Here is a 27,361-nt window from a genome sequence, read left to right as displayed (position 1 = left end):
CCCTTGATTTGGTGGGGTTGAACATTGGGCATGGTTCAGAAAGTAAGGAAAACAAAAGTGAGTTCCAGCCTGGATGGTAAGGACACGCAATTGAATGGAAGGAGAAGTGGGATGATCCATCCTAGCTTGAGCAGCAGCAGGACCTAGCCATTAGAGCTAAAGACATGGTGCTGCAGGACATCTCTCCTGCACGCGTGCATACTGAGCCGCACCGAGCTCAGAGCTACGGCTCACCCCAGCAGTATCCAAACCCACAGTCACAAATTTGTGTACGTTTTCCAAACACAACAGCCTAAAATGTTTTGATGCAAAACACAGAGTGATTTAAACTATTAAAAAAAAAAACAAAACCCAAACTAAAAAAACCCCAAACAATAAAATGTGGTTGAAATGACAACAGACTAAAAAACACTTATTTTTAGGTAAACATTCACATTCAACTCTAACATTTGGTATTACCACATGTAATCAGTCACTCGCTTCATCTGCAACAAAATATTTTAAAATTACTGCATGCTACATAGATAAGTAAAAGCATTGCTCTTTTTTTCCCCCATAGGAATAAATCCTTATTCTACCTAGGTACTTAAAAAGTACCTTGATCTGAAGGCTTGTTTACAAGAAGAGCTACTGCAGTTTAAAGCTCATGGAGAATTTTAGAGCAATTTAAGCAGTGCAAAAGTTGTGTAACTGTTACTTTAGTATGAATGCATTTGCATTTACCTTAAATTAACTCCGAACAAATAAGAGCTATGCTAACATATGCTACAGTAACATACAGGATGAAAACCATGCACACTGGTTCATGGGGGTTTTTAGGGTTTGTTTTGGTTTGGGGGTGGTGGTGGTTCTGGTTGTGTGTGTTTTGTTTTGCTTTTGTAGAAAAGAATCATAGAATGGTTTAGGTTGGAAAGGACCTTGAAGATCATCGAGTTCCAACCCCCCTGCCCAAATAAGCCTATTCCTGGTGCAAAACATCCGTTTCTGTTGCTGCAAATGCCACTTGTGTACCTACTAAATGTGTTTGGTAAGCATTCCTAATGGAGATTTTTGCCAGAATATAATAAAGCTGGAGTGACCAGCCTCAGTTGGAAAAGAATGAGTAAAAGCAGTGGATAATTAGAGCTAGTTTAAATCTACTTCTAAAGCACGTATTTAGCAAATCAAACAGCATTTCAGTGATTCCATGTTACTCAGACTGTGAACAGATATTCTTTCAGTCTACGATTCAAGAACACAGGAAATTGAGCTACAAAGCATTTCATACAGAACCAATTTTACACCCATTTGACGCAGTGTTCATCCAGCCTAACTCCTACTCTACCATCAAATTAATTCCCAAAAGAGTGAGTTAGTTTTGCATCATCTGCTATGGCCTGAGAGCCGTTTGTCAGCACTACTCTTAACTTCATGCCAGATTAGGTATCATCTGCCATTCTACAAAGGGCACAAAGCTAATAAAAACTTTGTATCCCGTGTCCTAGCTAATTCAGCAGAAACGCAACCCCGTCAAGTACGCACTACTGGGGCAGCGAGCACCACGCAGATCTACTGTACGTCACGATGGATCTGCAACAGCCTCGGAACTGCTACGCCAGGCAGAAGCATTCCTGCCCCAGCTGCTGGCTTCCTCCTCTCTGCCAAAAGTTACAGAGCCCACAGCCCTGCCAGCAGCGCAGCTCATGGGCGCATTCCCTAATCCACTTCAGGCAAAAAAACCAACCCTGTCAGTTTAGACAATTTAAGTAAGTGGCAAGAGCTAACCCAGATACATTGGACTGAGTGGATTAGAGAGTGCTCCGGCAAAGCATTTCACCAGGAGAGCAAGGCAAGCAGTAATCTGCAGCTAATGGGCAGTAATGAACAGCTGCAGTAGACAGAGTCCCACAGTCTGTGCAGCCACACATCTGCATCAAGTGACACACAAGCATGTGTCACACCAGCTGGTTCCCGAAGGCAACCTAAAGCCTTGTAGCTCTAACTATATATACGTTATATATATATATATATACACACACACACAACTGGAGATATATATATATATATACACAGAGCTATATATATAAAAAACACTAAGCAGACTGGTAGTTATTTTTATCTCTTTATGAGCCCAAAGTAGAAATTCTGTTTAAGCTCAGACCTATGATTTTAAATAAAACAACTTAATTGGACAGTGTAAGAAAAATGCTGGCACATTTCAAATAAGGGTTGTGCTCAAAGCCTTTGTTAGCAGTCTTACTTATCTTGGAAGAAATAACCACACTATTAAATGCTCTAATATTTAAATTGGATACAAGAGTTGCACATTGTCATGGGATGTACTGTACTTCCTCGTGCAATGCTTTTTGGCACACACAGGACTAACAAATTAACAAGTTTTCCTCTTCTGCTTGAAGACACAAACAAAACTAGGAAATAATGCTTTGAAAAAGACTAAAGTCTTTGTTTTCAGTATCTCCAAAGTTAGGGAGGAAAAAAGTAAGGAAAATACAGGATCAATAATTCACTTAAAAACTACTCAGCACAAAAACTACCCAGAAAAAAATAAATTTAAATCAAGTGCTGCAATTACACAAATGAAATCTCACCCTGATACAAAAGAATGCAGCAAAGCAGTGAAAGGAAGACTGTTTACTTGCCTAACAACTTATTGCAAGGCCTTGCACAGAGAAGACAATCCCAATTGTAGTTTATTGGAGTTGCAAGAAACTTTTAAGCAAACATTTGCAACAGCAAAAAGGAAAGTTGATGTTTCTCATGTAATGTGAAAGGTTGTATATTCAGGCTCAGAAAGTACAACTGAGACTGAGCAAAATGTATTAATGGAGTTTAAGAACAGGTGGGAATCTAAGACGGATCAAAAAGAAGGCTCAAAAGAAACAATCAGTGAAGAAACAACACTAAGCCAACTTCTGTATGTGTAAAGATATGCTATGAACACTTTCTGTTTCAAGCATTTAAATCAATGAGGAATAAAAACAACTACTATGAAGCTACAAATAATAAAGTTAGTTAATTTAGGAAAAACATTCCTATTTAAAATAACACATATACAAGGCCATGAACTGCCAAAAAAAAAAAAAAAAAGTATTGAGGTGGAAGATTCAATCATTCCAAGGGACATTTTTAAAGAGAAGCCAGTAACAGCTGACGTTTGAGAGACAGTACTCCTCTTGTTTTCTGCAGAGAAATTAAAAAAAAAAAAAAAATCACTATATATTCTTAACATCCTACATGAGGGAGCACTGGAATATTTGTAACTGTAGCTTACACGTGTATAATGAAGACCTGCACCTTTTTTTTTTTTTTTTTTTTTGGACAGGGCACATGACAAAAGACACAGAACAGAAGGCGTTTTCTAGAATAATTATCCTTCCATTTCCAACATGAGGCAGTTATTTGCGCTTTAACGGTGGCCTTAACCACCGACGTACAATGACCCCTAAACACGCAGGTAAAATAAACTAAAACCACTAAAGAAATTATATAACCTCAGGAGTCGGAGCCTTTAACCAGGCTGCCCCTGTCCAACCTCTCATTTTGGAAAAACACAGGAGGATTCAAGGAAACCCAGGCCTCGCGCCGCGTTTCATGCCGTAATTGCTTTCAGGACTTTGTCCAAAAAGCCGGACCATCACTCATTACCGCACGATCAAAGCTTCCATTTTCCATTATTCTTCCCGTAAGCAAGTTCTGCCCTCCCGGAGCGTCTCAGAGCTGCGACTCCCCCTGCGCGGCCACAACGCGTTCCTGGGAGGGTTCACAGGAATTGCCCCCCCCTTCCGAATCCCGCCCTACTCCCCCCTCCCCAGACCGTGCCGGCCTTGCCCCAACCCGCAGCGGCTCCCCCGGGGGCTCCCCGCCGGCGACGGGGCAGCGGTACCGCCACTCGCGCCCCCCCCCCAACACCAGAAGCTGCCGCCGCAGTGCCTGCTGGGAGCTGTAGTCCCCCCCGCCCCCGCCCACAGCCCTGCGCCCGCAAGAGAAACTCCACCTCCCACAATGCAACGCGGCCCTCCCCCCCCGGTTCCCCTTCACAGCCCGTTTCTCCCGCACCGGCCCGGTGGAATCCGCTAAATTAGCCGCCACCCACCCAGCCCCTCCACACACGCACATCCACACCCCCGGTCCCACGCAGCGAGGCCGCCGGGCAGCTCCGCAGCCCGCCCTCCCCCCTCGGGCAGCCCCGGCTCCCCCCGCACCCAGCCACGAGGGCCGGCCGCGGCCTCACCCGCTCGCCAAGCCGGGTCGGGGAAACTGCGTCACACCCTCCAATCACCACCGGCCCCCGCCGGGCCTGCGCCCCCGCCACCGCACCGACCACCCCGGCTCCCTCCCCGGGGGAGCCCGCCGCGGGGACCACCGCGCCCCCCCCTTCCCCCCCGGTACACGCACCGCCTCTCTCCCCGCCGCTTCCCCACCCGCGGGCTTGATGCCCGTCACCGGGAGCCCCGGCGGCGCGTTCGGGCGACCCTCCTCGCTGAGAAGCAGGAGGAGCCGCCCCCAACCCGGCGGCAGAGAGGCCAGGCCGGTGGCGGCGGGGGTCGCCGGTGGGTAGGTGGGTGGGTGGGCGGGCAGCAGCGCGCGGCCCGGCCCGGCCCGGCCCCGCCGCTACTCACTGACAGCGGCGGCATCCGAGTGCATTTTCGTGCAGCGCACACACCGCCCGGCCCGGCCCGGCTGCCGCTGCCCCGCTCCCAATCGCGGAGCCCAAGCACGGACACCTCCCGCCCCGCCCACCGGCCGCACCCATTGGCTCGGGCTGCCCCGAGAGGCCGCACGTCCCGCTCTCCTACTGCGCGAGGCTCCTGCCATTCTCCGTCGGCCTGCCCCGCACCGCCTTCCCACCCCGCTCCTGAGCGCCTATTGGCCTCAAGGCTGAGCCGGCCTCGCCCCCCTTCGCTCTGACTGGGTTTTGGCACTGCCAGTTTTTCCTGGCCTTGAAAGCGCGTGCAAGGAACACCACTTTGTGTCACCTGTGGCTCTGATTGGCTACGAAGGCCAAGGGTCGCGCCCACGCCCTGATACGATTGGGTAAGCGGGGCAGAGGGCGGGGCCTCCGAGGCTGACCCGCCCCGCAGAGGGACGCCGGCGGGAGAGGAGCGCCCCGCTGCCCCGGGGCGAGCGGCGGCGGGTAGGCCCTGATGTTCCGTCGCCTCAGGCCCCTCGGCGCGGCACTGACCGCGCCGCGGTCTCCCCGTCTCAGCCCTGAGGGGACGGTAGGCAGCCTCCTTCCTCAGCGCCGCCTCCTTAGTCCCCCTGCTGTCGGGACAAGCCTGGGCCTCGGTAGGGCCGACGGCTCGCAGGCCTCGTACCTGCCCTGCAGGGACACGCGGGTGCCCGCACGTAACGCGTGCCCGGGGGCAGCCGGTGCTGGAGCAGGTAGCTGGTGCAGGAAGATTTCTGGACAGCGGGGAGACACGGGGGCCATCAGCTGCTCCTGGCAGGCGGATGGATGAGGCGACCTCACTGTCCCTGGTGCTGTGCCTGCACCGGGAGAGGGCCCTTGCGGTACAGAGGGAAGGAGCTCCCCGTCCCTGAGGCACCTCGCGGGTTAGGGCTGCTTAGCGTGGGAGCTCAGTGCCTTGCGTCCTTCCAGGGATAACAGCCTGCCCTTGCCCCGCTTGGTATTGAGATGCAGATGGGAAGGGACTGCTACAGCACCACCTGTGCACAATGGAGGATTATTAAGACAGAAATTGCCATGAAAAAAAAAAAAAAAAACCCAAACCAAAACCACCTTTCTCAAAGAGGTTAAGTTAAAGGAAAGTCAAGGACTCGGAACTGAAGAAGTGCCAGATTTAAGGTAACTGTCTCTTTGGAGCAATGACCCTTGCCTCCTCATTCAGTGAAGCAGCCAGAATGTACAAGTACAGCCAATTCATTTCTCAGAGCAACACCTTATGTTTTCAACTGCCTCTTTTACAGAGAAGATGGGAATTGACAAGAAAATAATTTTTCTCTTCAAAAGTCACGTAATAAGACCATGTCAGAGCAATGAAAGATCCCATTATTCAAAGTTCTTACTTGTTTGCTAACTCCTTGAAATTACTTCTGTAGGAATATATCAGAGAAAGGCAGGCAGTTCTATTTGCACCATTGTTTCTTTACCTTAGCAATTATATATGTTACACTATCACCTTAAAAAAAAAAAAGTAATTATAAAGTAAAGCAGTACAAGCTAGGTTTCACTTCTCGGGTAGTTCTGACATCCCACATGCCAGACATTCACATCTGTGCCTGTCATCCCAAGCTCTTATACCCAATAGGGGCACCATTGAGTTGCAATTCATCTGATCTGTTCTAATTCTGGATTGAGAGGAACAATTCCTTTAGGGGTGCCTGTTTGTTCACATTGACCATAAAAAGCACATGGACCACTACTTCAGAATAAAAACGTATACACAAAAATAAATCTTCTCCCACGACTTACAGAGCTGTAAAGGGATACAGATCTAAAGAATGGTGGTACAGAAACTCCCTATCTGAAGTCAGAAAGGTTTGTATTTTTTTCCCAATTTATATTAGTTTAAAATAAAAGATACTACTTGGCTTTACAAATCTTTCCTCAGACTATAGCTTCTGTAATAGAGAAGCTATAGCTTCTCTATCCATAAGTGTAAAGCAAATAACACTATAGGTTTGACAAACAAAAGTTCAAAATGTTTTTGAATAGCTGAATGCCCAAGTATAATCTCTGACCCTTAAAAAATAGATCTGCAAAGAATTCCATAGGGAAACACAAAAGAGACTTTGTTTTCTGCTTCTGCCTGCTAAACAAGGGAAGGTATACTTTAGCCAGAAAAGGCCTGCCCCAAGAGAACAAGGCCCATTACAACACACACCTTTCATTCTAACCTCAAGAAGGTATAATAAACATCCCCTTTGTTACCACTAGTTGTAAATTACTATCCAAGCCTCCAGGCTGGCAGAGGTTATGAAATCATGCCTGTATTTTCTTTCTGAAGCGTGAGTTTACAAAACACAGAAATATTTCATTTCACATACAGCACATCCATTGGGGTCATGGTTGATGAAGCCTTGTCTCAAGGACAGAGACAGTTTAAGCAGTTCCAGCGCTAGCTTCTTAATCCTAGTCCTCCTGGCATCCTTTCTTTTGTGCCAATGCAACCACTCGGACAGCTAGATAGCAAGGTAGATCAAAGGGCAAGACTTCCCCCAACACCCCCAAAAAGCCTAAATCAAAACCAAACAAACCCTCAAGACTCTTTTGGGTTGTGTTCATTTATTTGTTTGTTTTCCCAGCCAGATGAATATCCCGATCTGGCTCACTATACACTTGTGCAAATGCTCCCATCAACACACAGGACAGGAATAATAAATCAAGAACTGGAGAGGGGCAGGAAGTGCATCAGCCAATTTACACACTGCTGGAGCAAACTTAAAACTGTAGATATATATTTATTTTTCTTAAGGAGAAAGATTGTCATTGTTTGCCTTGCTATTTTTAATTGATAGCTTAAATGGCAAACATAAAAAAACACCACAGACTGTGAGCGATACTGGCTAACATGAACCATTTACTTAGTTTTATCTTCTTCACTATCAGAAACATAGCACCTTTGAGAAAGAGGCTCCCCTCTGTTTCCAAAGGGTATCAGACTCCAAATTGCTAAAACCACTGCATCTCTCAAATACCTTTGTTCATCTTGGTTTGCTTAGAAACAAGCCTGAAAGTTAATTTTAGGCTCCAGAATCACAAAGCATTACATGTTTTACAAGTCAGAGGTGGAAGAGAATTTTACGTAAAATAAAAACATTAGCAAAGCAGAATTTGCTGAACATTAACAAAGCAGATAAAGCAGCAACAAAGCACAGTACAGGACATTGTAAGAAAAGAAACAAACTGTCTACCAGAAGCACTGCAATCACAGTTCTAAATCATTTGCAGATATGAAAAAGTAACTGATAACCAGGTCAATACAAACAGCTTTATGTAATGCTTCTGAAAAGATTTTTCACCCTCAGAGTTACAATGAAACACCTCAACTGTGCGTTATTCTTGCATGGTACCAACAGAACCATACTGATAGGGATAAAAGAGGACCTCAGGTGGCAGAATGTAGCAGCTGCAGATTATCTGCTTTCAAACCACAGTACTCGTTAAGTAATTCAGCTCACTCATTTTAATTGCTTTGTCGCATGGACTCATACTATGCTCCTTGTTTACCTAAAAAGGTTTGTTTTGTTACACTTGCAGCACAGATGTATGCTTTTGACCCTGAAGGTCCTTTTCTAACACACTGCAAACAAACGCAATTTTACATGCATGAGAAAAAAGCATGTTTCAGAGCTGTTGGTAGCTCATATTTAAATCCCTAAACTGGATTTATAGGGTTTTTTTAAGCTTCAGTTTGAAATGTTTTTAAAAATCTGTTTAATTCATAACTAGGAAGGTCTAAGCAGTCAAGCTTCAGAGAGCAGCTCAGAATTTCTGCCTGAACCCTGGAGGTGCATCAAAACAACCAGCACCTTTGTCTGGGGCCACAAAGCTCCCTCACTGTCAGTAGAGGGCCCGAACTTTTTCTGTGTTCTGTTTCAGGAAGACATGTGGGAGCTGGTCACTTCAGCTGCACCCAATTTGTTTCAGTAATGTCAACTCCAGTTCAAAACCAAAGGGTGTGTCCAACTTTTGTTTAATAAGCTTGTAGCTGCGACACCCTTTTTGAAAATGGGGAAAAAAAAAATGTTAGGTCCTTCGTAGCCCAAGAGGTTTAAACTGCAGCTCCCAGGTTTCAAAGTGCTCTGTGACAACACCGGAGCCACTGCTTCTGAAGCTGAACTTATAATACACATAGAAATACCTGAGTCAAGGCTCCAAAGCAGGAATATCTGTAAAATGAGACTTGAGTCTCCACCCTGCCGAAGAATTCAGTACAATTACTCTCAGAAGCTGCGCTCTCACATTCTACCGAGAGTCCTTCTTTCTTATTCTGAGATACACACTGGTAGGCTCCTGATGTACTGCTGTCTCTTCCTGTGTATTCCTAGAAACTTTAACTGACCTGCACAGAATGTCAGAGAGGATGGAATTAGGAGTACAACAGAATACATATTATTTAGAAGTCAGATATATATAATCTAGACCTTTTACTGCCAGAAAAAGTTCAAACCTTTAGAAAATGCCTATTTTATATATTTTATCTTTCCATGCTGTCTCTGAATGCATAAAGATATCCACAAACTTTTTCTTTCATAACATACTATCTTATGAAAGGTGAGATGAAGACTGTATGATTAGAAAACAAGAAGATTAGTCACATGCCCCTGCAGCAGGACCTGTTCTAGCACATTTCTTTCATAGTTTGAAACATAGTGATTGCAACTGAGAGATGTACTGCACATTTTTCTAAACCAGGGAGATACAGGGCAGATTCAAGAACAAATAAAGTGTAGTTTAGCTTCCCAATTCTAACCACAGTTGCAGAAGGAATATATAAACAGATCATGGTCATAGTTTTTCTTGGTAATTCTGATAAAATAATGCAAATGTCACCAAATAGTTGCTACATTTGCATACAGTCTTTTCTGATATTAGACATTATGAGGTATGGCTCCAGCAACATTAAATTATACACGCTACTCAGAAGAGGCTATTCAAACTCTAGATTTGGTCAACGTCTATGTGAATGTTTCTAATGGGGCAAACATTTCTAAATTCTGTGAAAATCCATCCAAGTGCAGTCATAGACTTTGAAGATTACACACAGAGATGACATATAGTCTGCTCTGTTATGCAAGTTACGCTTTGGTGCCCGACTTCTTGAAAAATACCTTGACTCTATTTTTTAATTATTAAAAAAAAAAAAGGGGGGGGGGGGAGAGTTTCAAGCTTTTTATGTTTATGACTATAATTTCCTGCATCTCACATGAACAAACTACTCACATTACAAGGTATTTGCAGACTCAGCCTGTGGAGAATGTTAAGTAATGTGGCAAGTTAATGTTATGTTTTGCATAGGCTATGGAAAGGCAAACCTGTGGCTGGATGTGCGTCAGAGCTAGCATGAGAGCATGCTGCAGAGCAAGGACACTCAGAGCCGCTGTGCAATGTTGGTGCCAGTGCCAGCTGCTGTTGCAGGCTGGGAGAAGGGAGAGACAGGGGCTACTGGTGTTTGCTGAAGAAAACTGCAAGAAAGTCACTCCCATTACTCCAAAACATAATTTATCCTGTCCCGCTGGGCACACAGAGAACAAGTTCAGAGGATTTAAAATCCTACCTAAAGGATATCTAAACTGGAATGTTTCATTAGACTTCCTAGGGCTTGTAAAGACAAACAGAGCACCTCTAGGTGAGAAGTAAACATGTCAACAGTGTCTGGTAAATTGTAACAAAGTCAGGCTTTCTAATACCATCTGAGATGAAGTTGTGGTGGCTGTGTATTCCTCAAGTGCCTTTCAAATATTCTCCATCCACAAAGTTCAGTGAAGTGTTTCATTCTCAGAAACACAGTCCTAAAAACAAGGGAGGATCAGGATAAAGTGACAAGCTTGGTGATGGCAGCTATTACCTGACTCCATAGACCAAGAAACCCTGGGTAAAGACACATCCCGTATTTGCTTACATAGAGAAACAATAAAATTGAGCATGCCCAAGTTGTTCTTAAAAGCACATGGTGGAGAATCAGAGGGAGGAAAAAACCACCACCTCCTTCCTGCAACGTGTCCTATTCCTTTCAGTTACAGTATGTTTAGGTATTACTGGAAAGACACACACTACTAAATACTAACATCACAAATGTGGTTTCCAAGTTGAGAGGGTCATTTAAATAAACTAACATTTTTCTCACAAGCATGAAACTTCCTTTAGCCAACACTGAAAATGTCCTCATTGTTTAAGGAAAGCTCTGTGCATATTCTGAAGGATCAGGAGTTAAATATAAAAGATACTGCAAGAGACTCAGAGAAAATACCATGGTTTACATTGCGTTACACGTGTGTTACATAGTAGGTCATTCACTGCCTAGGCCAAAAAGAGCCCCATTTTTATTCAGTCCCACTAAAAAGAGTAGTGCTAGCAAAAGAACAAGGCATTTTTTCTGTTTTATTACAGTTCATTTAAAATAAAAATTACAAACAACTTTTCTCCCTTCTCAGAAACCTCATCATGTTGAGCATGATTGTTTTTAATTCTTCTGCAGTGTGTTCACGTAAGTGTCACATAACAATAACTATTCAGAGGTCACTTTACCCTTCCCTTTGTAAAAACAATGCAGTGTCTAATGTCCCGTTAAAAAAAGAAAGCCTGTAAAAGTCACCACCTTTTCTCCAATATTATGAACATCAATCATCTGCAAATTGTTATAATAAAGCTAATTTAAGAATACAATGTGGAATAGCAGAAGATGTAAATACTGTTTCAGCAAGTAAAAAATGCACACACTTCAAACACATAGTTACGGCATATCTCCCAATTAAAAAACACACTAGCCCCATTCCCATTTTGAAAAACCTAAGGCTAAACTTTTCACTGCAATAGCAGCAGGACTACAAAGTGCAGTGTATGTCAACAGGTTACCTACACTACCACATTATTTCGCTTTGCCTCAGTCATCAAAAAAGTGTGGAAGTCAGCTGAAAGTCCTTGGTCATGATTGTTCCAATGAGTTCCCAGGAGAGGAAAGGGGTCCTGCCTGGACTCTAAAGAAAAGGTGGACAAATACATCCAACTCCGAAACAGCACAACATAGGATACCTTCAAAAAAAGTTGAAGAAGTTACTGCCAAAGCAATTTCCCACCTTTGCTTTGCTGCATACAAAGCAGGTATCTGGCCCAGGTAGATACCAGCTTATCAAAACGCATGCGTCTTCCCTGTCTCACAGGGATGACAACTCATTAAAGAAAAAAGAGTCACCAACTATTACACAGACATTTACAGTGTTACGCAGCTTGGGAGCTGCCCATCCTTAAACAATGTAGTTCAGTTTCAAGCAACAAGCCCTTCTCGTTGGTAACAATGACATGTCACTTTCTCATTCTAATTCATCCGTTTAAAATATTTAGGAGTGCTCATATGAAAGTGATGAATATGCTCATAATTATGTCCATCTTTATAAGATCCAAACCTAAGAAAAATATTCAACAAAGCAAAACCATTACAACATGATTTAACCCATGCAATTAAATCATACACTTACTACAGTATAATTAGCACTTCTTCTGAATGTTCTAGTTTATTTCAGATATCGGCCACAACCCTACTTAGATATGAATCGTAATCTATGTAAGCTATCTAACAAGAGGTCTTTGCGTATAATGTAGACATTTAATTACACGCATTGGATTAATGCCATAGGCACTCTGTAAATGGAACTCCAGCTGACAAAGGTGAGCAGTGCATTTATCTAGTAAAATCCCATGCTCCTTAAGTTTTTTCTACCGACTTCAGTGAAGATAGAATTTAACCTCCCATAGTACCAAATACTCAAACCTATTGTTAATAGTGCACATCTTTCTTTTGAAAATTATGGTGAAAATTGTAATTTTTCATGCTATATTTAAATCTGAAAGTTTTGACTACTGACTATTACAGTCAATAGATTTGCAGAAGAAAAGTGTAGTACTTATTCAAAATATCAGTGCTAAATAGCATTTAAAAGCAGTGTCATTGTACTTCAAAAGAACTGTAGGTAACTGGGAAAAGTTAAACTTCTTCCTAAAGGGTATATTTTTTTTCTGCTTATAGGCAGACATAAAAGAAATCAGGACAAGAAAAATATTCTGTGCTGAAATCAGCTGAGAAAAATCTGAATGTGAATGCTAACTTTAGGCAAGTTTCATCATGCGGAAAAGACTGGGCAAACTCCTGCTTAGACAGGAAGCCAGTGACTGAGTGGTAAATAAAAAGTGAGCAAGCTCAACTGCTAGGTGTATGTAAGAAATTAATATATTCTGTATTAAGCAAGTCAGAAGTAGTAAATACAGCATTGCTGAAAATTGTCTCTCTGTGGCAACACCTATCTCAAACTTCATCACTCTTCCACTGATACTCAATGTAGAATACATAGCTTTCTCTGTATTTCTCTTCCTTATGCAACGTCTGCAGTAAAATGACAGCATCCTAGAAATAAATAACTTTTTATGTAAAAACCTAGCCCTTTTTTCTTCTTGACATATGTAACATACTGCCTCAGGCATTCTCCTTCATTTTTGCTCCAGTTATATAGTATGTTTTAAAATGCTTAGGCAAAGGGTATTTAATGCATATATTGTATTTTGTGTTCTAAATAACAGTATATTAAGACCCCAATCCTCAGAAGTGCTGAGAAACATGGGAGATCTCTCATGATCTATGAGTCACCACACCACTTGGCAAACATCCCTATCAAACAATCTCAGAAATTAATCACCTGGGTGAAATAAGCATTACCTTCAATTTATGCTACAACACAGCAGACTGATTTTCCCAAGGCAGATGCCAAGTCAGTAGAAAAAATGGAATTACAAATCAGAAGTTCTTGACTCCTAATCTTCTGCTTAGTTTGGTACTGACCAATGCCTCCCACTTTAAGAACAATTTTGTTCCTAGACTTCTCATTTACAAGATGTCACATACGTCACCCCCTTAATTTCTTATGAGACACACTGACCTGGGATTGAAATGGATGTCCTCAGGAACTTGGCTGGGATCAATGACAATTCTGTCATTGTCAACATAGCTATCTAAGTGATTTGGGATCCTAAATTTGGCCATCTGGACTTCTGAATCACTTAAACCAGCATGAGATATACGGGCATAGCCCAACCTATCAAAACACAAGAAGAGTTAGTTTGAAGAAATAACTCAAGGCAATTTCACCACGTTCTTAATTCATGTCTCTTTTTATCCCAAGAGTTATTATCTAACCTATCAATATAACTTTCTATTTCTGTGAATTTCACCTTCAAAAAACTTAGTGCTCTATAAACACGAGCATCATAACACAATGTCACAAGCAGAAAAATGGAGAAAGCGTAAGTGTTTGACAATAAAAATACGTTCTACATCTAGAAACTTAGTTTTTAAAGTACAGTTTTAAAATATGCATACTGGTATAAGATCACCAACTTTTTTCACTGAAGAGATTTTGAAATTCAGGAAAGGAACTCAAGCATCAATGGAAGGAATGAGAAAAATTAGACTGCAAATGGGGGTTTTGTTGCTTTTTTTTTTTTTTTTTTTACTCAATACTGTTACTTAAGAGAGCTATCTAGTTTACTGGTTTTACTCCTGTGAACACTGCAGAATTTGCAGTTTTTTCACTGTAAGTTGAATTCCATTCTGGTACATACATCACCAAGAGAATGATTTACAAGCAACTTGGTATTAGAAGATATGGAGGGCATAGGTCCCAGCAGAGGAAAGTGCTTCAATATGGGCTTATACAGTTAAAGTTTCCACTAAATCCAGCATAAAGCTTTGCTGGATTAGATCAGCATTTTGCTTCAACAAACCCTACAATCATAGTTCAAAATTTGTATCTTCTGTGTCACATACAAATTAGGGCTTAGCCTTCACATTTTAGTATGAAGCTGCAAAGCCAGAGCTTTGGAAAAAAGTAGTTTTATGTTACGAAAGCAGATTAGATCTGCAGGCTTTTGATACAGAAGGATGAAACCTGTAATACCGTCTTTGTAAATTATATTCAGAAATACACCAATGCATCCTGAGATTGATGTTTCACATCACTTCATGATATATCTAACCGTCCATACACAATCGTTTAGGGATGGATATAAGACTCTTCCACAATTACTTACAGAAGGGTGTAAATCTGATTGTCATAAAGATATTTAAAACCAATCAATAAATGATCCACTTTAACACACCTTATTACTCCGCGATACATAATATAGCTACACCATCTGTCATGATCTGTACTGTCAATATCCTATGAGTGAAAGGAAAAAATAAAAAGTCAAACAAATAAGGCAAGCTTTCCTTATGCGTAGGCTTTCAATCAGTAACAGAATCAATGTGTAAACCTGCTGCAGAAAAATGTTTTGCCTAATACACTGTAGTAAAGTAGAAAGGAAAAACAACACTGTTAGACAGGCAAATCAGACAACTTTATGACATCTCTTGACAGAAAACCAAACTGCAGAACTCAGTTTTAAAACAAAACAATTGCAGAACTGGAGGTTGGAAGGGATGTCTGGAGGTCATTCGCTCCCAACCCCATGCTCAAAGTAACTAAGCAGGCTGCAGCCAACTTTTTAGTACCTCCAAGGATGGAGATACTTCTCTGGGCTCCTGGTCTACTGCTGGACAACCCTATCCGTGATTTATTTTCTTTCTTCTACTTTCTAAGTGACATTTCCCTTGTGGCAACCACTGACCATTACTTCTTATCCTTTCACTGTGTAACTCCACCTCCTCTGTAACACGTCAGGCAGCTGAAGACTTTATTTGAAAACGTGTATGTATTTTCTTATATGTCTATTTCTAAGTTACCAATTTGAAATACTAATCTGAATGTTTCAAATACATATTATCTCTAACTGCTAAAAGAAGCAGTGGTTTTATATTACCTGCACATTTCCATTTTTTATTAATTCAATATAATCTCTGGATCCAGGAGCTGAAGTGATGTATCCTAGAAATACAACTTGCTTAGAGCTAGTCTTCAATAGGTTTGAAACAGCTATAGCCTGGAGTTTTCTGTCCAAGTCCTCTCTGAAAGAAACAGAAAAGACATTAACGTGTACACGTTTTAGCTCAGAATCTTTGTGCTGTAACATAGCAAACCAGAAACGAATCTGACATCTTTTTTATTGCTCAGTATTCGAGAGTATGAAAGTTTACACAAAGCTTACTGATTCAAAATGATCACTACGTTCGATAAAAGCCACATGGTTGTGGTAATTAGGATTCTCTTTCTAACCATTATAGGAACAACTTTTTCTATTACTGTTTTGTTTTTAATACTGATCTCATCACTAAGAAATGTCAATGTAAGTGCTTTGGTTATCTGAGGCTTTGCCTCAGCCTGCACTTGAAAGTTAATTGTGCTAGCACAGAGTGGTACACAACAAAGAGCTCCCAGGCTAACAAAACTTTTATGATGGACAGATCATGGTAAATATAGTCTTCAAGTCTGGGTCACATAATTTATGAAATATAACTTACAAGCTACGTCATCCTGTTAACACTACTTAATGACATCTGGCAGGTATTCTGCATCTCTTTAACAAGATTTACACAACAGTTCCAACATGATCAAAAGTGATAGCATAAGTGGAACCTGGTAAAATACTGTATTGGATCCCATTCCCCGTGCTTGGATTTGTCATAACATAATGTAAAGGCAGTTCTCTTTCTATAATTCTTCATGTTAATAACTTTAAACAGTTGTGCAAAGTATGTTCTCTTCTATATTTTGGTAGACTGGGATAAATACAATTGAGACAGGGAGCCGATTTTGGAATCTGTAATCCCAAAAGACAGCAAGAATTTAAATGCTGCTATGCTTTCTAAATAGCAATACTTCTGATTGAAGCAAATGCATTAGGGAGAAACAGCACGCAGACAGGAGACAAAAAAATCCCGCCCATTTAAATAGAAGTGAGCTCAGCTAGCTGCTCTTCCAAAATTACACCTCTCCAGAAGATGGGTTCTTTTAAATGACACGGGCATTGTTATATTCCCACATTTTAAAAACAGTCTTTAAAAAAAAAATCCCTAGTTATCCAGTATTGTATAGTTTATGTCATCCTAAGCAGCAGATGAAAAAAAGATGAAAACCAAGCAGTTGTGCATGCCATTTAATTACAAATTCATTCATCTAAAAACACAATCTAATTTGCACTTGTTTCCCATGTGTCTCCTCCTATTTTTTTCCTTCATCTTTATCTCATCTCTCTGTGAGGGGGGAATACAGTGCCAATTTCTTCTACTTTGACAAACAGCTTCTCAGAGGAGCAAGTCTAATCATCTGTGTGAGGCAGAGAATGAAATTCCTTTCTAGAGTTCAAATTGTGAGTGGTTTCTGACAACTGTATGTGTTCAGTAAAAGGGAAATCTATAAACAATTTGCATGCTTGGAGCACAGCTTCTACAAAGCTCAGTATGGAATAACAAGAATTCCTACTGCTTTCTGAGCAGCTTCTCTTTGTATTATATTCTGCACCCAATCCCTAAATTTGCCTGTCTGTGAATTATAACAAATATTAAAAAAAGTCCAAATCTTACTGCATAACCACAAACATACGAGATATTGCAGCAAATAAAACAGAAAAAACAGCTATGTGGAGCATGACAAAACTATCCCTTTTTAACATTCATTACACACAAGTAATCAAGACATTGTTTTAAAGTAAAGAACTGAAATATATACCTTTAACCTCAAATACCTTAACATATTTGAGTTATTGGTATAATTCTTCCTTTCAGAATCCAGAGATCAGATTTCGTATTTCCAGTTTCATATAGTCAGAAGGACACTGAATGGATATTTTTGTTGCTGTTTCAACACTGTCCTTTCTTGGAGGCTTCAGAATTGTTACTTTTTATTTTAATAAACATCAGTTGTCTATTGATACTATCTATCTGTAACTATCTGCACTCTTTGTGGAATATAACAGATCTATTCCACACGCAGAAAGTCAGAAGGATGCTATCCTACACTGAGACGTATTTGTAGCCCTACTACTTGTTGTGGTTTGGCAGAACTATGTATCTCTAGTAACTCAGGTATTAGGCTCAGCTGAATTTTGCGTGACACATATGTCCCTTTTAAAAAATGCTTCAAAATTTTAAACCAGTAGCTATGTCATATGTCAGTAGCTATGTCTCCAATGTGCCTTGTTAGTATTACAGCAGCGGGTTTTAAAAGGTACAAAAGAAATCCCAGAAGTTCACAAATCACTATTATGTTACACGACTTTGCATGACATACATAACAAATAAAATACACACTCTTCATTTCCAAAGTGGGCAACAACAAAATCAACCAGTTTCCCCGTGAAGTTGACAGTCATGGAGATGGCAGGTGCAATCTCTCCCTCTGGAGATGGAAGGAGGTGATGGGTAGATTTTACAATTGGATACCTTGACAGTGCCATAATCCTACAGGCGAAGAGGGAAACAGTTACATTTAGTAGTTCACAAGCATCACAAGTGTGAACTAAGCAGATAAAAGCGAGCAGAAGGCTAATGGTCACTGAAGTCAAACCATCAGGCCAGAATACAAATGAGTATTTTTCTGAATTCAGGCGATTTTCCTCTTACTTAAGTACAGGTCTACAAATGCATTATCAAATTCATTCCTACACTAAGAAATACCATTCCACATATATGAATTCTTACACTGAGCCTTTCAAAATCTGCATCCTCAGACAAGACAGGATTCTATACCACCAGTAATTAAAATGTATTTTATTAGAAGTAGAAGCAGGCAGAAATATGTCTTTAAAGTGAGAGATTTCTCATTCTGTCAGCTTCTGCTTGGAATCAACCTTAAAACCATTTTGCATCAGTTTTTTTCAAAATATTTCATGAAGAAAATGTCAGAGAATGACTTTTCTGCCCCATTCTGCATCACTTAAAAACACAGGCTCTGGAAGAGGAATGTTACTAAATTCCCCTCACATATCACAAAAATTAAATAGCCATCGCAACATCACTAGAAAGTTCCATCTGCCACAGAGATCTGCATATCCCCCTGAAAAAAAAAAAAAATCCACATCATAAGCCGCTATTTTCCAGAGGGCAAAGATATTGAAAGATATGCAACTGGTAGTTGGTCAAGCATTAAAGTAAAATCAGACACAAAAAATCTGGTCAAACAGACGTGCGCCCTTCTATGCCTATTTCCCACTATACAGCTCAAGCTGGCTTTAATGAAGTCAAAATTTCTAACTCCTCCAAGTGCACTTATATTTTCCAACTCCTATCACATTTTTAAGGCTGAAATCTAAAGTTCTCATAGCCCAAAACAAAATAATGAGAAAAGTAAATCAGATATAGTACTTAGAGTGACAAACTTCCAAATCTGTAGGCACAATGCCATTCTCTGCGTCACCAAAGCCAAAGCAGCCTACAGGGACAGGCACCAAAACCTGATTTATTTTTAACAACAAAAAATCTTCATCTGCATTTCATTGTAATGCTAGGCAATCAAAGCATGTTCCTAAAGACAAGCTCCAACAAGTGATTATGGTGATTGTTATTACAATTAGTCTTTGCCCACGTTCTAATGGAGTTAGTATTGGACAGTGTATTTACACTTTACTGTCACTGTGCATGTAAAGATGACTCACCCCCAAGTGTGATCTCTCGTGCTTGGACCAAAATCTGTGTAAAATCCTAGTCTTTCTCCCAGCCACATTGTTGGATCATTGTTCCCAATGAATGGTTTAGAGGCATCACTCTCTATAATAGTGATAAAATCTGCACCTGAAGCAGGGAAGAAAAAAGAAAATCTTTCCAAGTTTATAACTGTGACCTATAAATGTGATTTATAAATGAGCACATAATGTCGTCGTTTCCCTTTTGATTACACAGTGATGGACACAAGGTCTTCAGGAGTCAATCAGGGCAAATCTTATGCTGGTGACAGGGTCATGCCCAAACCTTGGGTCACTGTAGGCTACACAGCCTCTGATGGAGAGATATTTAGTGTCTGCATGCCATAGCTCCTCCCTGGTGCATAATCAGACACACATGAAATTGTACAGCACATCTGGCCTGCACATACCTAGTGCAGACCAGTTCAAAAGCATTAGACATAATGCGCATACACAGATTAACAGCACAGTAGCGAGTCTACTGCTTTCAACTTGATGAACAAGCGCTACGCTGCACATCTGCACTTACCTTCATCTCCCAAATCCTATTCTGCTCCAAAAGGTCCTATGCAAGAGGAAGCAGGCTGCCGCTGCCAAAACAATTAATCAGCCCATAGCAACCTAGCATCTGTCCCCAGGTAGGGCAACAGAAGGGTTCCCAGCTCTAGTGAATTGTTGACCATCCACAGCCACCTCTCTTTGCTAGGGCACTGTGGTCCCTCCCTGTTTACATGCCTAGGTATGGTTTTCTCAGGGGAACATGACAGGTTCCCCTATATTTTAGCTGCAGGATAAAGGAAGAGCTATGTGGTCCCTCAGGGAGCTGGCAGCTAAGAAAGGCCTGCCCATGCCTGAAGGAAGGTGGGAGTCTGCAGGCTGGCCACAGGCTGGCTGAACCATCCAGACTCAGCCTGAGCAGCAGGTCAGTACAGCTGCAGCAGCAAGTGCTCCCTTCTTGCTGTGATTATGCTCCTCTTGGAGTGCTCTCCGACTCTAGAAGGCAAATCGAGTCACCACTTCATTTGCAGCCCTGCTATAAGGAATTAAGACTACTCCATCCAGCACCACACTTGCCACGTAAGATTTTTTGCTTTTGAAATGTCTTATTTAGCACTATGAAAGCCATGTTAGAGGGAAAATGGTAGCTCAAAGTACTTTTAAGTGGATTCCCAGATTTTTGCTTCTACTTCGTTAGCATACATGCTGGCCACAGAAATAATAACTGAAACCACTGAGACGGGTTGATGTTGGTTACCTTCAGGACAGAGAGGAGTTCCAGTTCCAAAAGCCATTACCTGTTGCATCTTCACTATTCCAACAGAGAGAAAATGAGCCCAAGGTATGCATACCATCACACCTTTAAAGATAATCCCCAAGCTGAAGAAGTTAGCCACTCTTTTTTTCGGTGGCTCTTAAAATCAGCTACTGTCCTTGAGCAAAAAAATCATTTAAGGATCTCCAACTTAACTCTGAATGCATTAATGCATTTCTTGGAAATGTTAATGTGGTATTTTACATAACGATATACATGTAACTTAAAACTCCACAATACTGTTTCCAGCAATCAGGAATTAAGATTTATGAATTTATATTTTGGAATTTGCTGCCTTTTGACTTATTAATTGCTTCTTTTAGAAGTGATACCACAAAGAAATACTCAGTGGACATAATCAGGTATTCACTTTTTCTAATATCCATGAATTTAAACTACAGGTACCAGAAATAAATGCATTCATTACAGTTCATAAATAATTATGCAGAGATTAAGTAAGTACCCAAACATAAGACATGAGCTGTGGAATCACATATGTAAAAGAATGCCCCAAATATCAATTCATCAAATGTTGCAGTTGTTTTCTCGTATCACAAGACAGCCTACAGAGCTCAGCCCTCTGAACCTTTGGACACAGGACAACAGTGAATGATGCAGGAATCAGCCTGTTCCCTCTTCACTAGCTCCTGGGCACCTCTGCCACAAATCAAGGCTTGCACAGCTGCACCTGTGCCAGTGCCTTCCCAATGCTTGGGTCTGTGAAGCCTGAGCTGCTCGGGAAAGCCATGTGGTGCATTCACACCATAGGAGGAGAGGACAACAACAAATGCTGCAACTACATCATGGATGCTTCCTAGTCTCCTGAGATGCTTTAAATCTTAAAGTGGCAGCTCCCAGTCTTCCCTATCTCATGGGTATTGCAGAAAGCAAGTAACACCTACAACCACCACTGGTGAATTCCTTTCAACGCACCCTGCAGCAGCATTAATCTTCGGTCCAAATTCTTCATTTCCTACAGCTAATTTTCCAACCAAAATCCTGTCCACGAGCAACAGGTTAGACACCCATCTTTACAGTAAAATCATGACAACACACCCAAGCTACAATCACTATTTTTCTTTTATAAATTGCTCTGGCTCAGTCATGGAAACAATCTTGTCTGTTTCTTCTATGTAATACTTTGTTTAGGGCATTTTAATTTCAGATATTTTAGGAATTATATCACACTTCACATCTAAAACCACGGAGAATCTATAAAACGTTAAATTTTATCTAAAAGGATATTTATCATTATTTTTTTCATGCAAATAATTTCTCTATAGACAAGTAACTCATCAGCAGTATGAGAAAAAAATCCAAATAATAAGCAAAGTGTTTCCTCTGACCAGAAACCTCTTTAAAATGCATTTAAAAAATTATCACCTCTGCAAATGTATTTTTAACTGAAATTATTGTATTGGAACAGCTCACAAATTCAGGAGAAAGCCGCTAGACACAGGTTCTTGTGTTAATGCAAGAATGGACTCAGTTACCCATCTGTCTCTTCAGATGAACCCTCTCAAATATAAATGAAGTGGAAAAAAAACGTTACCTGTCTGATTAAGCAAATTAGCTGATCCTTCCAAATTAGACCATCCTTCATTGTCATATGCAAATCTAAAAGGCCAGATCATAGCACAGAAGTCCCTTTTTGGAACCTCAAAAAAATAAATAGAAAAAAGTCAAGTACAATTTGACTTTTATGTATTATACCTTTGCAGTCAACAACATCAGATACATGGTGCCACATGCAAGAAGGTTTTAACCAATATATTTTCCTAATAAATCTGTCAGGACTTTAGGCATTTTTGAGAAAAATCTGCTGTTAATAAGAGGAGAAAAGTCATCATGGTTAAAATGAATTTATACAAGTAACAGTAAATAAATGAACATGAAAGATTACAAATTTTTTCATCTTTCTAAGAGGAACTACCCACTTTTCTCCACATTATAAGGTACTACAAACCTGGACGAGTTCTAAAAAGAAAGCCAACCGTATACGTCTGTGTGCATGTGTGAATAAGCACATGTGTGCAGGCACATACACACACAGACACACACACAATTTCTACTTAGCTGTCATCAGCTTTTATGCATCTTTTTCTGCATTTTTCATCAGTGATTTCTCCAATAAAAAAATTACCAACAGGAATACATGTCAAGGTCAAGCTTCAAAGGACTATTTCCAAACTGCCACCAAATGAAAAAAAGTGTAATTCATAAGTGCAACCATTTGCGTCAAAAATTCAATTTTATATTAGTAATCAATTAAATCATAGAATGGAAACATGTTAATTTATATCTGATCAAAACAGCTCTATAATTTTGAATTAAAATTACTAAATATGCAAGCAACACACTCAGACAACTTGTAAGCAATCTAAATGCTAAACTTTGAGAGCATTAAACATTTTTATTGTTACTATCATTGTGATACCTAATTTTCTGCCAGATAGAAAACTGGACTCCTCTGATTTTTATCCAATTTCCATAACTAGTCAAAGTCTAATCTAAGTCAACTACTTTTCAGAGAGTTTCAGTTCAGAGCTATGCATATAAACATAGAAGCATAGAATTCCTTCAGCTGGAAGGAACCTCAGGAGGTTATCTGTTCAAGCTTCCCTGATATAAGATCAGGTTGCTAACAGCATTGTCCAGTCAAGTTTTGAATACAATTCAAATAAACTCATTTATAAAGGTAACATTTAAATGAAATGCATGAGGCAAGCATCTCTTAGTTTTTCAGAATAATTCTTTCCTTCGTAGCAGCATTATACATCTCCAAAGACCCAGACATTTCCATGCTCAACATGAATTTACAAGTTAAACTTTTTGCATCTTCATTTCTGCATTAGTTTTGCTGAATACTTGGATACTGGTGCAGAGACTTCTTCAGCACCAACCAGCACATCTAAGATACCCCACACACATATTTTACTGTATATTTAAAAGTTACTATTTTCGCAAACACTACTCACCCCGTGGCCCAACTTCTTCTGATAAGTTTTATAACGTAGACCCAATCCTAGCAAACCAACACCAACGAACAGCCACAACACTTGAAACATAAAAACACAGAAAAGTTGTTTTTAAAGCAAAAGAAAATAATGTTGTTATTGCTGGAGTTAAACAGAACTGGTTTACTGTCATTCTAAGGTGTGCTATTCATAGAATGGGAAATGTATACATTTAAATTTCCACATATGTCAGTGATAACACCATTCCAAATTAGCGTACGTAACAGTATCTGTATGTGCGCAGATACACTTACATTCTCCAAAACTCAACAGCCTGAGCAGATACAATACATCAAAACTCCTTGGAATATTTATGTAAAAATGATACCTACCGAAGAATACATTACAGGAGATGAGCAAGAGCACTATGTAAACCTTCCAGTTTTTCTTCTCTGTGTTCCAGGTATGCATTTGTAGTATAGAATTTTTATTTTGTATTAATACAATATGTGGAAGAAAATTTAGTTTACTTTGCAAGCCTTTAGATGTCAGAAAGATGTGATCCCTGCCAGACCTCCAGAGCAGTCCTATGTTTGACACATTCTTGGAAAGGCACTGCAGCGTCACAGAATGCAAATTCAGAGCTTTTCCATTGCTCCTGTAGCCTTCCAAATAACCACAGTGGACACTTAAGAGCTCTCATGGTTGGGCACATTGTAATTTGATGACTAAACCCCTCTGCAGTTATTTCATTTATACAGTAGTGTGGGGACTGAGGCAAAAAAAGGGTTAAGTGTGGTAGAACTAATAGGGAGGAATAAGCAGCTGCACCACTGTTCTGGCAGACGATGAAGTTGTGTGAAGCTATTCCTTAGATAAGGAGGTGCTGGTCACAGGGAAGAGAGATTCCCTTTTCGGTGGGAACATGATATTTCAGAGTACGCGATGGTGTAAACAAGTAAAGTAGAAAATTACTGGCCTTGGTAGAAAAGTATATAAAGAGAACACTTGCTTAATAAAGCCGATTTGGCTTTTGATTTCAATCCTGCATATTAGAGTCCGTGCATTTCAAACGCCACAAATGGCACCCCGTGTGATGCTAAGGAAGAAGACGCCTGGAAATAGTCGTGGGGACAGAGCCCAGTGAAGCTGAAGACAGCGGGCAGAGCTGTTGACAGATATGGATCATATTTAAGAAGACACCTGTAGTAGGTGAGCCACTGGGGACATGGGAGGGAAGTCTGGCCAGCCCAACAGCGACACAGTAGCGTATGCTATCCGCAATGATTTCAGTAACTCCAGTTTATTCTTTCATCAAATCTTTAAACAGATACATAGTTACTTTTATGCAAGTTTTCTGGAACAATTTTGTGTAAAATTTAAATAAATTTTACCATGGATGATGTCAGAAGAAAGGACACGCTGCTTACATTAGTAAATGTCAAACAAGCAACTTCACATTTTGCAAGATGCAAAGGTTCTTAAAGGGGAAGCTGAGAAACAATACAACTCTGGGCATGACGTGGCAGTTCCTGTTGTACTGTCACCAAATTAGCTGAGCAAGGGCTGTGCTTTCTGACGGAGTATTTTGAAGTATTTACTCACTTCTGTGAAATGTTTTTGAGTAGTAATACTCAAACCACTTGCACTGGTGCTCATGTTGCCTCTAACAGACAAACTCTCAGGGCCACATTCTTCTGACCCCTGAGCATACAGCGTAAAGACCTTCATAAAAACTTCAGAATCAGCTCTGAAAAGTGGTGAAGCACTATTGTCTCCGCTTTCCAGATGAGGCAAAATAAGGTATGCAAATTGTAAGTGATTTGATCCAAAGTCACAGAGGAAAAAAAGATGCAGGGATCTAAACCTTCAGCATCCTGATCTCTGTAGGGTTGACATGCCCTAACACCTAGCAATTTTTTCCTTTACCAAACTTCACAATAGTGACAGACCTTTTCCTTCGAAAAAGGTAAACTAACAATGAAAACAAATCTGAAGCTCAAGTGATTGTACAGAAATACTTGGAAAATCATTTGTATGGATTCCAGAGGTTTAAAAGCCAAAAAGCAGTAAAACCTCAAACATTTACTTTCTCTTCAAAACCTAAGGAAAAAAGAAGACCTCACACATATCATCTGGAAAGCCGGGATCCCTCGTCATAGTTCACAGGCAGATGACGACAAAGGTTTCCTGAGGATAGGTCGGGTGTAAACATGTAGTAGGGCATCAGGACTGTGAAGTGATGTCAGCCACAACAGGCTTTACAGGAGGTGTGTCACATTATACAGTAGCTCCTGGGCCAGCCGAGTCCCACCCCACTGCCAGCCAGCTCACACAGCCCTATAAAGGGTGTCACACTGAACTGCTTCAAAATCAACATACCGAAGGGGCTGAGAAATCATTCGTGGGTTTTTTTGTATACACATGTAATAAATCCCAAGATCCAGATAGGCCTCTTCCTCAACTGCCAAAATGAAATCACAAATTATGCCAAATCCATTTTTACATTTTCTTTTTTCCCCAGTTCATTTTTTGGTCTTCATTTAACACAGTCCATGAGGAATAGTCTCTCTCTCTCAACCGTAATTAGAGTGAATCAGATGCTCAATTAGTACATGTCATCATTAAAACTAGAACTACAGCAATACCAACTACAAGTCTGGCCCTACAACTACCACCAAAAAGCATTTCTGAAACACCCGAGCAACACACTCCACTGTGTTACTCTTGTTCTTCAGACAGTACTCCTAGTCATAGAAGAAAGGAAGTAAAATTATACTTACGTAATTTAATATAGTTTTTACTCTTTTTGAATAGTGGCTTTTGGTTGCTTTTCACTTCAAAGATAGAGCTAAGGTCCTTCTTGGGTCCTGTTAGAAAGTCTACCCCAATACACAACATGATAAACCCTGTAAAAGTATAAGTAATTAGTTTTTTCATAGAGCGTTAACATATTAAACACTGCTCAAAAATGCACCATTTATAAACTCCCAGCTGTTGTGTTACATTCAACCTTATGGCTCCAACAAGAAAGACAATTCAAAGCACAAATACAGTTAAATGCCATACCCAATGTAGTAATGCAGGCAATATGAGATTTATTGATAGAGAAGATCCTACTTCTTATTGTCACAGTATTCACCTCGCCTATGCCTGCAGCACTTCAAAAATTTTTAATTTACATTGTTGTACTTGTTAACATAAGCATTGCTTCCAACAAAATGAGCTAGTGACATTAAACATGCCACTAATGATACATATTTCAAAAAATACTTCAAAACAGTAGAATTGCAGTAAGAATTCAAAGCTGAAAGATTATTTAAAATGCCCCTGAACACCTGTTTCACACAAAAAATAATGAAGTTCAAAATTACATTGTTTGTGGTCATTTTTGGTTTTGGGGTTTGGTGGGTTTTTTTCAAATAAGCTGCTGCTAAGATTTAATACACCTGAAACAGCCTTATTAAGCCTGCTTTGTTCTAATAACTGAAGAGCAGACCAAACAGTAAAAGTATCTAGCCAACGACCCCTTCATATTATGAACTCTACTCTGGACTATGGCGAGCTCCAAAATATAGTCCACCTTTGGGTCTTTCAGGCTGACCACAAGGGAAGCTACTGACACTAATGCAGCTTACAGCTGTTCTTGTTCTTCCCTTGCAACCCAGCAGCCTAAGGACCATGATATTGCCAGATAACTGTGGTCCCAAGCATCAGGCTGCACTGGGTGCTAACCAAGTAATCCTCAGAACCCGTCTCATTATTCACTATGGAAACGCAGAGATATTTTAACTCTGCTGGTAC

General features: G+C 40.6%; 2 protein-coding genes across 3 annotated transcripts in view; both read right to left on the bottom strand.

Moving 5' to 3' along the window:
* The window catches only part of DCUN1D4 (defective in cullin neddylation 1 domain containing 4), a 42,981-nt gene extending 38,284 nt beyond the window's left edge, over positions 1 to 4,697 (bottom strand). For both annotated transcript variants that reach the window (XM_082482764.1, XM_082482765.1), the window contains exon 1: positions 4,620 to 4,697. In XM_082482764.1, coding sequence (XP_082338890.1) covers positions 4,620 to 4,644 — 25 coding nt within the window. In that variant the 5' untranslated portion in view covers positions 4,645 to 4,697. The remainder of the gene's footprint in view (positions 1 to 4,619) is intronic.
* Positions 4,698 to 11,999: 7,302 nt separating this feature from the next.
* Positions 12,000 to 27,361, bottom strand: part of CWH43 (cell wall biogenesis 43 C-terminal homolog) — a gene marked incomplete at both ends in the record, with an annotated part of 28,272 nt that continues 12,910 nt past the window's right edge. The window contains 9 exons of the mRNA XM_082482003.1: positions 12,000 to 12,087; positions 13,612 to 13,767; positions 14,831 to 14,892; positions 15,533 to 15,677; positions 17,919 to 18,068; positions 19,262 to 19,397; positions 22,153 to 22,258; positions 23,579 to 23,658; positions 26,341 to 26,466. Of these exons, the coding sequence (XP_082338129.1) occupies positions 12,000 to 12,087; positions 13,612 to 13,767; positions 14,831 to 14,892; positions 15,533 to 15,677; positions 17,919 to 18,068; positions 19,262 to 19,397; positions 22,153 to 22,258; positions 23,579 to 23,658; positions 26,341 to 26,466 (1,049 nt within the window). The remainder of the gene's footprint in view (positions 12,088 to 13,611; positions 13,768 to 14,830; positions 14,893 to 15,532; positions 15,678 to 17,918; positions 18,069 to 19,261; positions 19,398 to 22,152; positions 22,259 to 23,578; positions 23,659 to 26,340; positions 26,467 to 27,361) is intronic.

Source organism: Vanellus vanellus (assembly GCF_965231255.1).
Source record: "Vanellus vanellus genome assembly, chromosome: 4".
Taxonomy (NCBI): Eukaryota; Metazoa; Chordata; class Aves; order Charadriiformes; family Charadriidae; genus Vanellus; species Vanellus vanellus.
The sequence above is the reverse complement of the archived record's forward strand: the minus strand, read 5'-3'. Positions and strand labels throughout refer to the sequence as shown.